This window comes from Phyllostomus discolor, chromosome 8 (assembly GCF_004126475.2).
Source record: "Phyllostomus discolor isolate MPI-MPIP mPhyDis1 chromosome 8, mPhyDis1.pri.v3, whole genome shotgun sequence".
NCBI classification, from domain to species: Eukaryota; Metazoa; Chordata; class Mammalia; order Chiroptera; family Phyllostomidae; genus Phyllostomus; species Phyllostomus discolor.
This window is the reverse complement of record NC_040910.2, coordinates 33,098,395-33,116,586: the sequence shown is the minus strand read 5'-3', so window position 1 is coordinate 33,116,586 and position 18,192 is coordinate 33,098,395. Positions and strand designations below refer to the sequence as shown.

Below are 18,192 nucleotides of genomic sequence, written 5' to 3'. Positions count from 1 at the left end.
TAGGTGGAGAGAGAGGTAGACGTTTTTTGGGAGGTAGGTGAGTTGGGAGGTGAAACAGTCAGGATCTGCTTCTGAACTGGACACTGAGGATTAAGGGAAAGGCAGCAGTGAAGGGTGGCATTTGGGTGAGAAATGGGGCAAGTGGTTATGATGGTTACTGATGGGACAGTCTGAGGAAGGAAACTGATCTGTGCTTGAACTTATTAACTTTGAGATGTTTATAAGATAATCACACAGCATTGTCAAAAAGTCAAAACCTCCAAATTTCTGAAGAGGGATATGTAGGCCTCAAACTTCAGGGAGCAAATGGTAGCTGGATAGGGAAGCAGGCCAGAGGTAATTTTCTAAGAGTCGAAGAAAGTCCAGAAAGAGGAGGAAAAAATGCATCTGTGGTTGGCCCTCCCTCCTTCTCTAGTTGGAATTGAACTGGAATATTCAAAGTCTCTTTCCCTTCTTCCCCCATGGCCATCTCTCCCCCAAATACAGAGTAAGTCGACAATTTAGTCAAAAGTGACACCTACTCACCCCAAAACTTTTCTCCCAAACTTTGATATCCCAACATTTTGTGGTATTTTTAAGAAGTATAAAGGTCATCTTTCTAAGGAGGATTTTTTAATCAGGGTAAAAGAGGAGAGAATATTAATAATTTAATTATTTTTAGTATATATTTGATTTGTACTAATACCTTATTAAGATCTTGGCACTGAGGGGATTATATTCTTTATTAAGTATAGGGAGCAGTAGAAATAAACAAAATAAAGAGAAGGGACAAAATCTAATTTTAATTTAGGAAAAATGGATTCTAGGAAGAACCTTCAATAAGGAACTCTGGGAAGGTCATGGATATTCTGCCATATTGCAAACACCTTACTCTTTCTTTTCTGCTTCCAAATATCAGGTATTTCCTATTAGAGACCTACTCCCATTCCTTTATTCATTCTGTTCATAAATACCTGCTAAGATCTAGCTTTTGTGTTTCCTCTTTCATCTCATTCTAAAAAAATACACGAGTATCACCATGTACACACTGCTTTACTCTTTTAGAAATGAGCTTCAAACCTATTATATCAGAGACCCTTGAATTTAGGATGTTAAACAGATAGATATATGCACACACATATTCACACACACTTATTCACACTCACCTAGACATGAATTTGGCAAGGGTGGGAGAATTTTTAGATTCCAAGTTTATCAAAACCCTATCTCTGAACACAATATATTATGAGATTCATGGGACTATAGGCACTGTTTCATGAAGTTATATTGCACTTATTATGTGTAACAAATAATCTCCAAATCTCAATGGCTTGTCACATTTATTCTTCCTCAGAGGCCTGTGCATTGCCTGTGCTTCTTCTGGGCTTGTCTGAGATTGGCTAACCTAGGATGACTTGGATCTAGGCTGTGGAGTGGGTTCAGGCCTGCTCCCTGGTCCTTCTCATTTGGGGACCTCAGGTCCCGGTAGCATACTTTTTCCATGGAAGAGTACAGGAAAGCAAGAAGGCGAGCAGGAACATGCAAGGTTTTTGCCCAGACGTGGCATACAGTCACTTCTGTTCTCATTCCTAGGTCATACCAGGTGGTAGACTGTACTCCACCCACAGGAAACCCTAGGGGAGGAAGGGAGGAAAAAAGGATGGCCAATAAATAATCTTATCTACCTCAGGGACTATAATTTGCTAAAACTTTCCTTAGACCAGATTCTGTCATATTAGCAAATACTAAAGAAAACAAGAGTCTATGTGATCTCTCCCATTCTGCCCCACCACTATGGCCATCTCATTCAGCATAGAGCTGCATATCCTTACACAATAAGAAACACTGGAAATTTCAAAGGTAGCTAATCAATGAAATATTGCACAGAAGTCCAGAGCTGATGAAAATTGCAAATTCTGTACCCCAAACTTCTAATCCTGAATGATTTCCTCTCCCTTTTTCCTCCATTCAGTTTGTCTGTGCATCCCACAAGGAACAGCTTTTTGAAAGGACAGACTGTCTTGTACATATTTCTATTCTCAGAGCCTAACTCAGTACACAGTGTGTGTGTATTGAGTAAATATCATGCAGATATTTAAAGACAATGTGAGCTTTTAAACATTTACTTAGTACTGAGCTTTTTTTTTTAAAGATTTTATTTATTTATTTTTAGGGAGGGAAGAGGGGGGGGTGGCATCAATGTGCGGTTGCTGGGGGTTATGGCCTGCAACCCAGGAATGTACCCTGGCTGGAAATCAAACCTGGGACACTTTGGTTCCCAGCCCGCGCTCCATCCACTGAGAACGCCAGCCAGGTGTACTGAGCTTTTAAAAAGATACCTAACTTGAAAAGCAAGAGTATGTCATTTTATTAATTTCTCTAGAGAATGTGACAACTGAAATTATTCTTTATTTACACAGAACCCTGTTTTTCCCCTGACAATCACCAATTAATGAAAAAGAATTAAAAAATGACATATATTTAACTTATAGCATAATAAAAACATTGGTTCTTAGAAAACATAAAGAGAGCTTTCTTATTAAGTTTTTATTGTTCATAAAGATACCAACTCTAGAAGTAACTACAACTGTTAGAAAATATAAATTGAAGTGTTATTTTTCACTGGAGTACTATGATTGTATGAGCATACAAAGATCTATAAAGTGACATTACATTAAAAAAGGGAAGAAAAATGAAGGACTTCTATTCACTGTTTTTATCTAATTATTTCTCAAAATATATGTTGGTATTATTCTCAAAAAAATACCCTGCAATTCTATAGGAGAGTAAGTTGTAAATATTAACAATGATGAAAATCAGGAGAGAGGAGTTGCTGAGTAATAGGTTTTGTTATTAATGCAGCAATTAATAAATATTACTCTTAATAATGCTTTGGTTCTCACCATTTAAATACAAGATTCTAATATTTATTCAAAACATAGTTGACTAAAATTACTTCAACCAAGTTTAGTACAAATAAGATGCAAGTGAGTTCATTTTAAATTCATTAATGTGACAAAGTATTTAATAAGTAAATTTTAACTTTATAAGAGAATTTTTAATATGGGCAATACATTTAATTTTTTAAAAAATTTTCATTGAACGTGTTAATAATTTGGTTCTATATTGCATTCACTTAGGGAAAGCGAGAAAAAGAAAAATGCATAGAAAATAAAAGAATTGTTTATTCATGCACTTTTTGTTGAAATCATAAGAAATAATGGATATTAATATCATCAAGTCTTATTAGCGCTTTCTAAACAGATAATTCCTAAGCATAGGCGGGTCCTATAATACAAGCCTAGAAATTGGTAGTTGTTTCTGGTTCTACATGTGATTTTAGGACCTACATTTACTGTGCTCACTATTTCTCATTAAACTGAAAATTAGCAATGATCAAGCAGATCCTCTGTAGCTGATGTAGACACAGAACCACTGCATAATTTCTTAAATCTGAAGGCATAATTATGAAAAAGTATATAATCAATCACAAAGCTTAAAATATTTTTGAAATGACATACTGCAATAGCTTTGGCCTCAAACTAAATTTAAAAATAAAAGATGTATATGTAACTTTGAGATATTGTTACCTAACTAATGTCTTACACTCCTTTTCCCACATTCATATATATCCTAGGACCATACCACAAGTACTCCTGACAGATAATAATGGATATAAATCTTCCCCTTCACCAGTGGAATAATGAATTCAGTCCCAAAATCAGTGTGGAAAGCACTTAACAGGCTTTCTGTCCTTATGATTCCTGTTTGAAATTATAAAAAGAAGTCTTAGATATCAGAGAACAGAGAATAAGAAAGTATATTATTACAATGAAGATGATGTTATAGAAATACAAAACATCCAATTAAAAATGCTAAGGAGTGAGAAGTCACAAGTACAATTCAACCTTCACTGAGCAGTAAAAAAAAAAATCAATATATTAAAAAATGTCAGTAACTAACAGCACGTACTTACGAAGCATTTCTAGTGACTTCTATATTTTAGGTTCATCGAACTGTGAAACATGACTCATGTCCTATAAAACAGACATTGGTAAAATTCCCATAGCTGCAGCAGAAATGAGAGATAACCAGGTGACCTTTCAGAACACCTTAGCCTTTTGGGCTGCACTTTTCTTATCTGATGGCTGGAGGGATTAGTGAGGTTTATCACTTTGGAAATAATGCAGCTCTGCCATTATGATTCTCTGTTACATTTTATTTCTCAGAATAAAAAACAAAGGTGGAAAATAAATATTGTGTTCTAAGCATCCTTCATGTACTAAGGGTTGGGAGGATCATAGTTGGCGTGAACATGGCATCAGTAGGACTGGGCTGTCGTGCGGCCCTCCAGGATGATGAGTGCGGAGGCTCACAGCACCCTGTGCCGTGGGAGTTGCTGCCCAGCACCCCAAAGAAACAGTCCCCAGGACCTTTCCTTCAGCTTTATCAATATCAGCTTTACTCCACTTCAGCACCTGCTTTTAAAACATTATTCTTGGCCTTTGTTCTTATTCCTTTCTCTCTCTGGCTTTAGATCTTAAATGAAGATCGACATTATTTTGAAACTAATACTAATTTTTCCTAGAAGCATTACAAAATGCAAAATTCTTCTTCAGGTTTTACACTAGTGAGAGAGGTAGGATTCAGGGTACTATGATCGGCACTTTACAAAACCAAGGATTAATGAATAGCCGGTGTGATCTAAAATAAACCCTCTAGGACAAAAACTGTGATGCAGCAGGAAAATCTTCAGCCTGTCTCAGAGAACTAGCATTTAGCTGTGTACGTGAGTCACTCGTCATCCCACAGCTGGAATGACGCATCACAGCTTGTTTCCCATTCCACGGAACTGGGAGAATCCGCCAAAACTGAATGTTAGCAGTGGAAGAACAAATCACCCTATTCAAAGTGCTATTTTAGCTAATCGAAAGAAATGCACTGTGATTTTTTATACCTCTTCCTCAAATAAAAAACACATTTGGACTGAGAACAGAACTGGCAAAATAATCACTCTCAAGTGATTCCTAAAAATTTACCTCATAGAGTGCCTAGAGGTAGGTTTACACGAGACGTGTGATCCAAACTCCAGATTTCATTTTTTTATTTTCAATCACAGTTGGCATTCAATATTATATTAATTTCAGGTGTACAGCATAGTGATTAGACATTTATATAATTTATGAAGTGATCGCCCTAAGCCTAGTACCCACCTGCACATGCATATTTATTATAATACTATTGTCCAGGTTCTGATTTAATCAATTTCTTATTCTTAAATTTAAATTGTGTTGCTTGTAAATGCAGTTTAAATTTCTATTCCTGGATTGATTAATAGTGGTCTAACTTCTAATTTATAATTTAGTAAGTAGAATTTATTATAATGTATACTCTGGGTTATAATATAATAACTATGGACTCCTCAGTGCTTTGCCATCTGTGAGCTGTAGTATAGGACATTATCAGTCCTAGGAAGCAAAACTTTTCACCACGTCTGTGTGGAGGGTGGAGGGTAAAGGCATGCCCCTTGACCCGCCACTCCACTGCAGCACATGGGGCCATACTTTCAACACAGCTCACCCAATGTACTTGTAAGAGTATAATCTGAAACTGTTGCCACTCAATAATCTTATCAAGAACTAGTGTAAAAATAAATTTAGTGGTGAAAGATTATCTGAGATATATACAACCTATGTATTCCTCTGAATCAGAGAGCACAAAATCAAATGGCCTCTGAGGTCTACTACCTGGACTCTAGTTTTTTGTAATTCCTTCCAATTGATCTTACTGAACTTTGACCTGACACTATGGTGAGAGGACATTTTGGATTGAAGATCAGGGAAGTCTTTTTTTCTATGTCACACTCTAATAATTAACAACTTTTATAAAGCAGTGAGTTTTGCTTTTTAACAAAGCTGCTTTAGATATCCATCCAGATATCATAAGCAGTGATCAGGTTGTAATCCACATCGTCCTTAGTTCTGTGTCTGTAGGTTGTGTTTCAGAAGCACCAACAGCAGTACCTGCCCCATCCACTCCCTCAGCCACCGAGGCTGGCTCTCTCTGCCTTTCAGGAGCGGGGCAGGGTTCCACTTCTTTGCTCTGTTGTCATTGGGGCTGATGGTGAGCAGTTCTGATTAATGAATTTTGAGTGGTGACCTGTGCTACGTGTAGTCTGGAATATTTATTACCAAACATGAGGCCCATCAGTACCTTGGTTTTCCCCTGCTGTGGCCATTGCCAATTTTCCAGCTGAAGTCACGGTGAGGATGATAATGACAGTAACGGTCCAGAGACACCATTAAACTCAAATTGGACATGGAGTGTCTTTTCTCGTTTCAGGCCAGTGAGATTTTGGGAGTTTGTTATTGCATCATATTCTACCTTGAATCCTCCTCTGTCCACTTCCTTGCATCACTGGAAAGGAGGATGCAGACAAATTCAAGCTCAGGCAGGCTCCCCAAGCATGGCTGCTTCCCAGGGTCAGGTGATTTGATTCCAGCCTCATAGTCAGGATGATAATGATAACATCCAATTTTATATACTTTTGCTTGGGACACAAGAAGCAGGCTTTCTCTATTTTCTAATGATAAATAAGTTGGCAAAGTAGAATGAATGCATTTTTAAAAAATGATACAAGAAGTATACAGAATATGATGCTTATATTCCTTTTCCTGCATTATAAAAGATTTTTAGAATGAAAAAGATAAGGCCTTGCACTAATGTAGCTCTGCACACTCAAATAGTTTGTCAAGTTGATCTCTTCCTGAATTATCACAGGACAAGTAGGCAGTCATCTCCTAGCTCACAAAAACACTTCATTGTAATTAACATAAGAATGGTGTTGAGGAGGCTTTCATTGTACTTCAGAGGATAAAGTGTTTCCCTGATCTAGGGTTCCTTCCCCAGAGCAACTGGTTTGTTTTTATGTGGTAAATACAATGCTCATGTCACCTTTGCTTCACTGTCCCTGCTAGGAGGTTGGATTTTTAGGATCAAAACCAAAAAGTTTAGAGGAGTTTACAATAGGTGTTTTGTTTTTTAATCATTGCTCAGGTACAGTTTTCTCCCTTTTATTCCCATTCCAGCCCACCCACCCAACCCTCCCCACTTCCCTCCCATTACCACCCTCCCTCTAGTTTTGTCCATGTGTCCTTTAAATTTGTTCCTGTAAACCCTTCCCATTCTTCTCTGAAATTCCCTCTTCTCTCCCCTCTGGTCACTGTCAGCCTGTCCCCTATTTCAGTGACTTTGGTTATATTTTGCTTGTTTGTTTGTTTTGTTGATTAGGTTCCTGTACAATAGGTGTTTTGTATACTGACTTCACTTTTACCTATCAGATAAAAGTTAAAGAGGCTTGAATGTTAAGATACAGAAATCTGTTCTTACTTAAGCATGTTCATAGTTGTAAATTTATAGTGGTAGCTTAAATAGAAGGAGCCTAATAACTAGATGACATAGAATAGTAGTCAAGTTCATGGGTTCTGGTGCCAGATTAGTTATATTCAAGTTTTAGCTTTGCAACTTGGTAGCTGTCTTAGTCCAGGCTGCTGCAACAGCATACCACAGACTGAATGGTTTATAGACCACGGGAATTTATTTCTCACAGCTCTGGAACCTGAGAAGTCCAAGATCAAGGCACTGGCAGATTTGGTGCCTGGTGTAGTGAGGGCCCCTTCATGATGAATAGATAAGGGATCTTCTGGCTGTGTTTTCTCATGGTGGGATGGATGAGGCAACTCTCTGGGGTCCTTCTTGTAAGAGCATGAATCTGTCCTTTGAAAATTCAGATGCTGAAATCTAATTCTTGAAAGGACATATTCAGTCTCTAATGGCAGCTGTGTGACAAGTTATTTTACTGTGCCTCAGTCTCCACATCTCTAAAGTGAGAATAATTTCCTCAGTAATTTTGAGGATTAAAAGTGTTACTTTCGAGCAACTAGTCAAAACATTAAGCAGTTCTGTGGACATTACTAAGAACATTCTCTGGAAAATTAAAACCACAGTGAGATACCATTTTACACCAGTCAGAATGGCCATCATAAACAAAGCAACAAACAACAAGCGTTGGAGAGGTTGTGAAGAAAAGGGGACCCTAGTGCACTGTTGGTGGGATTGCAGACTGGTACAACCACTACAGAAAACAGTATTTTCTCAGAAAACTAAAAATGGATCTGCCTTTTGACCCAGTGATTCCACTACTAGGATTATATCCTAAGAACCCTGAAACACCAATCCAAAAGAACCTATGCATCCCAATGCTCATAGCAGCACAATTTACAATAGCCAAGTGTTGGAAGCAACCTAGATGCCCATCAGTAAATGAATGGATCAAAAAACTATGGTACATTTACACAATGGAATTCTATGCAGCAGAAAGAAAGAAGGAGCTCCTACCCTTTGCAACACTGTGGATGCAACTGGAAAGCATTATGCTAAGTGAAATAAGCCAGGTGGTGAAAGACAAATACCATATGATCTCACCTTTAACAGGAACCTAAACAACAAAACAAAGAAACAAGCAAAATATAACACTGAAATAGAGAACAGTCTGACAGAGTTCAGAGGGGAGAAGAGAGGGAGCTTCAGGGGAACTTCAGGGAAAAAGGGGAAGGGTTTACAGGAACAAGTATAAAGGACACATAAATAAAAACTAGGGGTGGTGGAAATGGGAGGGAGGAGGAGAGGGATGGGTGGGTGGGTTGGGATGGGAGTAAAAATAGAAAATTGTACTGCAACAACAATTAAAATAATTTTTTTTTAAAAAGAACATTTTCTGGCATGTGGGCTGTCAGAACTACTCTATAATAAATGGCCAATGATTATAAACCACTCCACATGGTTCAATCAAAGCAACATTATATGAGGGCCAAGCACCATGCTAGGACCTAGAAATATAAAGATGAATAAGATGACCCTTGTTTGAGCTCATGGGATATATTAACCTAAAGGAGGAAAATTCGTAAATGAATAATGTGTGTACAGTGGGTCAAGGTCAATAGTTAAATATGGATCTTGTCTATCTTACTCATCTCTGTAACTACAACATTAAGAACAGAACTTTGGTTCATTAATGCTGTTCAGTAAATGTTGAATGAAAAAAAGTGAATGAACTCATGTAGTAAGAAAGGTGAGTTGAGATCCAACCATGAACGGATTTATACACTATGAAACATATTTTGGATGTGTATTCAAGGGGCAACATTGAGAAGAGATTGTTGCTTAAAATAGAATTAGGGTTCCAGGAGCACAGTGGACCATGGGACTCTTGGCAAGGTGGTCCAGAAGGATGAGATGAATTGGAGTGAAACTGCCCCAAAGGATAGATGGCAGGCAGTAGGGGATGGAAAGAAGGTGATAATTCTGAACTCCATGGGGAGTGGATTATAGCACATGAGTACATAATGAATGGGTTGGATTAAGAACTGCTGTCTTTATTCAAAGTTACTAAGCTGAGAGTGCCAGACGACCCAGGTCCAGAGTTTGCTGTACATCTAGGATCAGTGAGGGTGCGAGAGGAGAAAAAGTTGACATAGTTGAATGGGATAAGAGGAGAGAATGAGGAAAGTAGGCTTTTAAGCCTCAATGATTGGGAACTGCTCACAGTGAACAGAATCCTGGAAGACACAAAGGATGTTTGCATGTGTCTGTCATCATTGAAAACATTCATTGGATTAATGAATTATATTTGGGAATTAAACTTCCAGTTTAATCTCTGGTTCATGTCATTATACACTCAGGTTGGTAAAGAGTGCACGTATTCTTTATGACTCATATTCTTCCAGGAATGGTGTGGCTTGAGAAGGCGCTATTGAAAGCAGAAAACATCTTCCAGGACTGTATGTATATGAAGGCAACTGCAGAACTTACGAGACATAAATTTATACTTTACAAACAGATGGACACAGCACAGTGCTTGAATAAAGTGAGGGTGTGCTTCTCTTTGCTCAGCAGAGGACATTCTGATTAGCAGAAGTCATGCTTAAGATAGAGGAGGTGCTGCAGAGAGCTCCTTTGTTGGCATATTTCATATGTAAGTTATACCATTGGAGGTGTCAAGTAATGCCTCTTTTAAAAAGAATATTAATCCAATCCAAGGCATGAACAAAGCATTACTCCAGAAAGTGAACCTTTGTATGAATCATCACCTACGATTCATTCTTCTCCTGCATTTTAACATTTTACATCTTCATTTATCCATCTACTTACACAGCAAATACGTATAATGCATGACAAGCACTCTTGTATGGGAAATAAAACAGAGATGCCACCTGCCTTCAAAGGATTCGCTGTTTCAACAGAGATAGAACAGGAAGTAAGCAGTTACACTGTAACATATCCAGGTAGACACGGGTGTCATGGGATTTGGAACAGACTTGGGCCAAGCCTAGCCTGAGACCTGAGGAAGGTGGTGAGGAGGTGTTTCCTTCCTGGGTTTTCTTCTCCTTCCACCATAAACTTCTCCAAATATTGAGCCACTTCCCCTTATAAACTGCAACCTAAATTTGATCACAATTCCCACAGGCTGACATTTGACAAAAATAACTTCACCAAATATTAAAGATGATGAGAAAGGAAAAAATACAGAAGATACAAACAGCATTGAAATAGTCAGATTTTCAAGGTGTGAAGTTTTGCTCCTTAAAGTAGCTACACATTGGTCCAGAAAAGAAGGTAGTACATCTTTGCCTATGCCTGCCTTTCTGTTCTCCTGGGACGACATCTTCTTGGGAAAGGGACATTTATTTCTATCAGTGGGAAAGCAAACTTCTAGGTAACTGTCCATTTCCTAGGGAAAACTGAAAAAGAAATTCTCATAAATATCTGTTATTATTATTTCTAATACTTGATGAATGAGTTTTCCCCACATCTAATTGGCATACCTAAAGTATGAAATAGAATCAACGTTCTCATGCCTATTCCACAAAAGGTAATGATTTTACTGAATGCTTGCATGGTATAACACTTCAGCTGTGTAATACACAGGAAATGACATATACAATAGGAGATGACACTAAAACTCAAAAGAAATTTTTATTCTTGAACAATATCCATATATAGCAAATCACTGTCCAATTAGCCTGAGACCAAGATTAAAGCAATTTCTTAAAAGTTACTGAACTGTTCTCTCCAAAGGACTTGGGTCTCTATGAATCTGTCTCTAGGAACTAGGAGTCTAGCTCTGCTTTTAACTCTTCCCTTTTTTTTATTTCTCAAAATAAATTTAAAGTTCTCTGTTCTTTTCCATTTTTTCTGTCCTTTCCCTTACCTTCAAGGTGACAATGCGGCAAGATCTGTAGCTAAGGTGGTGGTCAGGGTCAAGGAGGCTGACTGGGCTGGTGGTGCCAGAGTCCGTGTGTCATGGTGATGATGGAGACCAGGGCAGCCAGCAGAGCTTTCGGGTGTCGGGCCAGAACCAACGAGGCAGTGGGGACCTGTGAGGCTCAGGCAGCGGGGAGGCCAGCAGAGTTAAGATATTAGTTACTTCCAGGGTGTATAATCAAATCTATGGGAGCCAACTTTTTCACTGTGAGGAAAGTGTTAGATACTTGGAAAGAGTACAGGCTAGAATGAACTCCGTGCTGTTGAATTGGAACATGAAATAATCAGTGAAAATTCATGTTTAAAATACAGATAGATAGATAGATGATAGATATGCTTGTATATATAATATAATGTATAATACAAAATGTATAATTGCATATATTATAAAATATATAGTATTATATATGTTATATATACAAGGTCTGGCACAAATAAAACCTTTTTTCTGTTACAAAATCTTCTATTACAAAATCATAAGCATGTAATTCTGTAACATAACAATATCACACTCAAACATGGCATGTTACATTTTACATGAAATATTCAAATTAAAACTATAAATTATTACACCCATATTATTACCCTACCAACCACACTGAAGCAGGTGTTACTTTTGCCAGACCCTGTATTGTGATATATATGTGTATACACACACACACACACACACACACACACACAAGGGTGGGCAAAAGTAGGTTTATGGTTGTATGTGAAACAGTTTATTCTTTTATTATTTATTAGTTATTGTGTTATTTATTACAACTATAAACCTATGTTTTTCCACCCCTGTACATATAATTCTAGCTCTAGCTACTAAGAGGCCTAGAAACTGTGACACCCAGGAAGCAGTGAGCACACCCAGTGCTCGGATCTCGGTTTCTAAAAACTGTTCTTCACTAAAGAAAGGATTCTAAGAGAAAGGGCTCAGTCCAGAACTGGGATGGGAAACATACAAGATGAGTTTGGAATACCTTGTGCCAGCACGTAAGGATGTACTCAAATCATGATAGAGACTTGCCAAAATAAAATATGTGTACTAATTTCTAGGAGCTCCTCCTGACCCAATCTACATAATGTGAACATCAACATAGTATAACCCACTGAATGAAATTGTTAGTTCACAGTAACATAAATAAATAAATGAGTAAACAAATATGAGAGAGAGACACTTCTCTTACTAGATATAATGCTAACCAATGAATATAGATAGAATAATGGAACCAGAAAATCATTATTTATGTCATCATTGTGCTAATTGGTTGAGGAAAGTATCATCAATGTCTAGAAGGTGAATGTTTAAGAGTAAAAGTATTTTTTATATAGCTTCAAGTCATCTCCACACAAGGGAAACGTAGTAACTTGGTGGTAGAGAAACTTAGTAGGTAATACCGTAACCAACTGATCAACACCGAGTGCCTCTTGATGTGATACACTGGGAAGAACAGGGCATCACTGTTCTCATTAAAGTCCCATTATCTGAGTCTCAAATGAGGAAATATCTGATAAACCAAAAGTAAGAAACATTAAAAAATAACTGGTCTGCACTAACCCAAAATATCAAGGTCACGAACAGCCAGGGAAGACTGAACAAAGTTCCACACTGGAGACCAAAGAGAAGATGAGAAAATGCAACACGTGATTCTACCACAGATTAACTCTTAGACCAAAAGGAAAATGTTTTTCTGCTAAAAGAGGCGTTATTGAAACAATTGGTGAAATGGGAATGAGTTTTAGGATTAGATGGTCGTGTTTTACCAATGTTAATTTCCTGGTTTTTGTTGGATGTATTAGGGTCATGTTAGGAGAGTGTTCTTTTCTTTTAGAAAATACATGAATATTTAAGGGTGATGGGGCTTCATGTCTGCATATTAGACTCAGATAGTTCAGGGAGAAAAGCATAGATATAGATGTAGATGTATATAGATACAATAATAGACAGAGAGCTATATAAATATACAACTGTAACCAAATGTTAACTACAGATGTGGGAGTTCTTTTTACTGTGCTTGTGACAACTGTGAGTTAAAATTATTTCAAAATAAAACACTTTTAATGAAGAAAATATAGAACTAAAAAGGTAGACAGCATTGTCCATATTTCAATCTTACTTAATACTTTTTCAAGCATTATACTACCACGAAGGTGTTGTATATTATTTTATTTTTTAAAAGATTTTATTTACTTATTTTCAGAGAGGGGAAGGGGGAGAGGGAGAAAAAGAGAGAGAAACATCAACATGTGAGAGATTACATCTATTGGTTTCCTCTTGCATACTCCCAACTGGGGACCTGGACTGCAACCCAGGCACGCACCCTGACTGGGAATTGAACCAGTGACCTTTTGGTCCACAGGCCAGCACTCAATCCACTGAGCCACACCAGCCAGGGCTGAAGTTGTATTTTAATGTGACTTTACTTTTCAGGCATTATACTATATAATGCATATATATGTATAGTATATGTATATACTAAAGGTAACGTTATATTTCATCTTATTTTTTCTTTCATCATGTGTATGGTATAGTACCTCTTTCAAAAAATTATCCAAAATGTATGCATTTTAATGTATGACTAATATATAAAACTTGCAAAATTATTGCTGAAAATTTCTTAATTAAAAAAAGTTGGTGTCATTTCTTTTTTTTTTTCCAAGCTGGTATGTAAATGGTATAATTTAGAATGAGACGTTCAGTTTAATCCTCAATAAAAGTAACAACAGGAGTCAATTTGCTCACTCTCTCTCTTTCGGCCAGGTTTCATATGTCAAAGCCATTGACATTTGGATGGCAGTGTGCCTCCTTTTTGTGTTTTCAGCACTTCTGGAATATGCAGCTGTAAATTTTGTATCAAGACAACACAAAGAACTTCTGAGATTTCGACGCAAGAGAAAGAATAAGGTGAGCGATTAAACGCATTGGGTTCACTGGGATATCAACTTGCACTAAAAACATGTGCTATATTTTAATGGGATGTGTGGAGAGGAAGTGGAGACTGGGGAGCTGGGGAGACATGATATGATGTCTCTTTGGTTTTGTCACTGAAACTTCCATTGTCAAAAATAGCTTCAGGAAGAAAATACGACATCTAGTCATGCTTTATATGGCATATTTAGTGGCATGAGCGCTTTATCGACTTTTTTCTGGTGTGTCTTTTGGAATGACATTATTTTTTCCTTCCATTAACAAAAATGTATCATTTCTTATTTTCAGTGTTAGAGTGCTTCTGATGGCTTCACTTGACATAAGTCATCAAGTACGACCATTAAAGTTGTTTCTTTTTTGAATGAATTCCATTGTCTCCATCAAATATTACCTATTTTATTAACACTTGGATGTTCATGTAAAAGTATGTGGTCTCTTTTTTATGCACACTTTCATGTTTTAAAGACATTTCTTCTGAATTCCCATGGAAACATAATAAAGTGTTACTTTTTCTTGCTATTATCCAATAAATGGAGCCCAGAGCTGTTACTTGGAACATCTTTGGGAGGTCACAGGAAGTTGTTGGATTTAGATGTATGGAATGGGATTGTTCCTCTCTGTTGAGACTTGTCATGTCATCTCTTTTTACATGCGCATAGTTTTAATCAATCCTTTTCTTTTTCTGTAAGGAAGTTTCTATGGACCAGCATATCTGTGACTTTACTTTTTTAAATGTGAATGGGCCAGCTAATATGTTGAAAGCAAATGGATTCTTAAGCAATTGAGTAGTATCAAAGTTCATATAGTGTGCATTTTTAAGCATTTAATTTTAAAACGATTCTTTCTGATTTTTGATTTACTGACTTTGATTTAGAGATTCATTAAAACCTTTTTAAAGCATGAAGCCACGATCTTCAGTGGTGCGCCTACTCAGTATTCATCATTTTCTAAAACAATAACTTATGCAGTCATGTCTAATTGATTCCCAGAGTCATCACCTGCTCCAATAAATGCCCAATTCCGTGTAGCGTGGAAAGAACATCAGCTCTGAGGTACTCTGGGTAATAATGGGCAAAAAACAATGTTAGATCTTGCACTTGATCAAATTTTTATGAAAAGAAAAGCATATAATTTGTACATTAAAATATGTTTTGATGGAAGGTTAACTTTTTTTAGTCTCTGATCCCTGACCTCACCCGTGTTGGCTGATTATCTTATGCTTGCCTCATTCTTCCTCATTCTCCCTTTCTCTTTTTTCCTCCCATTTGTTCCCCTTTCTTTCTTGAGATCTGGAACTGGCTGAAACATTGTAAGAGGACAAAAAAATTCTGTATCACAGGGCTGGAGCTCTTGTCTTTCTTTTCCCTTAATGACTGATGGAGACCAATTTTCCTTCTAATCTCATTAATCATAAGTAAGGCAATACTTATTTCCTCTGTAATTTTGGTTTGCTCTTTCACATTTACTTTCATTTCCTTGCCTTTGCTCTCCTTTCCACAATTTAGGATTTATCAGCCATGTGCTGCAAACCCTAGAAATGAGAAGTATCGCACAAATGGTGTCCAAATGGGGGCTGAGAGCCCTGACACTTTCTCCTCCCACTGCACACTGCACGGCCGCCGTGTCCAGTGCGGAAGATAACAGACTGCAGGCTTACTGTCTCAATTCTGTTTCCCCTCTTTAAAAAATTATCCTTACTAAAGCAGCGCTTTATTAGTTTTATCACTTGTTTAGCTCCACAAGACAGCAGGATTAATTTTTCTGGTGATTGGCACTCTAGGAAAATGCAAAAATGAAAAAATAGTAATATCTTATTATTTTCTAATCAATATTTGAAATACTCAGGCAGTAAATATTGCAATTAAGATTTAGTTAAGAAAAACTTTCGAATACAGTTTTTTTTTTCTTTAGTTAATTTCATACTTTGGGGAGTGGATATCTCGCATATGTGAAAATCGATTATTTGGTGCACATGATTGTTAAAATGGTATATGCAATAAAAACCAATTGTGCAGTTATATTTAATCATGTATGCCTTGATTTTCTGGTTTCTCAATTCCTCTTGGTCCACTTTACCTTCCCACAGACAGAAGCTTTTGCATTGGAGAAGTTTTACCGTTTCTCAGACACGGTAAATTCACTTTCTTAACTCTAAGTAGAGGAATGCAGTCATCAGTAAAAATGCAGAGAGCATATTCTGCACCCGGCAGTGTTTGGTGGGGAAACACAGCCCCTTGCTTATATTTGGAGCGAAACAACCACTGTTCCTCCTCAGCTAAGAATAATCTTTTTCTAACAACACCATTTGTCTTCCGTCACTTAGTGAAAGGATATCTACATATTCTTCTTCATCTTATTAACCCAGTTATTCGACTGATGAAAAAGATCTTTAGTATATATTAAACAGAAATAGTACATATATCTTAACACAGTCTCGGTGGAAGAATGCTTTGAAATAAATGGGAAATTGATTTATACAAAAAGTTCTAAAAACAGCCCCCTCCTCTTGCCAGAAAATAGAAATCTAAAAATAAGGCAAAGATAAAAAGCTTCATACAGCCTATATATCTTTAGTACCCATGCTGAATATTAAAATTTGTTGAGATTCTTTTAGTAAATGAATAATTCTGGTTTTGTAGTGATGTCCTTTGAAATGTTTGATTAGAAAGCGATCACAAAGACACGTGTCCAAATTCAGTGATCGGATTTAAAGCTACCGAAACCAAGAATTTAGCCTAGGAAATCATATGCAAATAGTCCAGTCCACTAGACTAAAATTTCTGGGATAAAGTGTATTTAAAAACCCCCCAAAATTGATTCTGCCACCTGGCTCGGCTAAAAATAGACATTAGGTTAGATGAATAGATAAGGGACATAATATTAGATGAATATTAAAGAAAACTTAATTTTATAGCAGATGTCTAGACCCAGTATTATTTTAAAGCACTTGTTTTCTTATATTATAATATACAATGCCTCAACTACTTTTTTTTACCAGAATTGAATATTGTTCCCAATATAGCTAACCACTTCTCTTTTACTTTTTATCCCTTAACATTTTTTATGTGATCCATTACCTTTACTCAATTATCTTAACTGTAAACTTAAACACTTTAAGTTGTATTGAATTTGCATAATCACATATAGTAGCCTCTTTGGGAGAGGTATATATTAAGAATTTCAGTAACTAAACAGTTAATGCTTATAGGAACTTTAGTATAAAAGATATATATTTAAATGTTGCTTCAAAAAAACAATGCAAAAAGAGCTCTGATGAAAAATCAGGTTTACCTCAGTAACAGTAAATATTGACTTATTTTAAAAACAGAATGATTTGCACATAAATTCATTAAAAATTAAAAGCACCATTAATTTTTATAATAATCATCATGCAATTTTTGGGTTAATCATTTTAACTTTTTAAAGAGTATTTTCCTCAACCTAATAACTCCCTGGGCTGACCAAATTCATCATTTTGAAAAAAAAAACCTGTGTTTGAAGACAGCCTGATCAATCCAAACCTTTCAATCAACATAGTCAAAACGGGTCTGTGTCGACCCAGTGCCCTTTCTTTTCATGGGTACTACTTACTGGCTTACCTGAGTTTTTGCTTGTTTGTTTGTCTTTTAGAACTCTAATTTGATGGAATAGGCAAACATACAATGACCTTATAGCAACAGGGGGCCTTCTAGTGATGTAAACATTATTCCTAGGAAAGTTTTAACTTGGTTTGGCATTGGCTTAGGCATGGTAGACAATCTTTTCTACCTCACTTTTTCCTCTATGAAGGTTCAAGCAGACCTTCTGTCTACTGTGAAAGAACAGAAGTTTGCTCTGGTGTGCAGGTTTCCCCACCCCACACTGTCCTAGCCTGCTGTGTGCACTGTACCCGCCGCACCTTGTCATGGCTGCTTATCCCCAGGGCTGAGTATGCGTGGGTGTGTGCATGACACAAAAGCATTTTGGTT

The 18,192-nt window shown here is 36.9% G+C and overlaps 1 protein-coding gene across 2 annotated transcripts in view; it reads left to right on the top strand.

The window, feature by feature from the left end:
* GLRA3 (glycine receptor alpha 3) overlaps positions 1–18,192 on the top strand; it is a 138,262-nt gene that overhangs the window by 106,994 nt on the left and 13,076 nt on the right. The window contains exons 8-9 of one of the 2 annotated variants that reach the window (XM_028521085.2): positions 14,057–14,200; positions 16,311–16,355. In XM_028521085.2, the coding sequence (XP_028376886.1) occupies positions 14,057–14,200; positions 16,311–16,355 (189 nt within the window). The remainder of the gene's footprint in view (positions 1–14,056; positions 14,201–16,310; positions 16,356–18,192) is intronic. The other variant, XM_028521086.2, reaches the window with a different exon arrangement.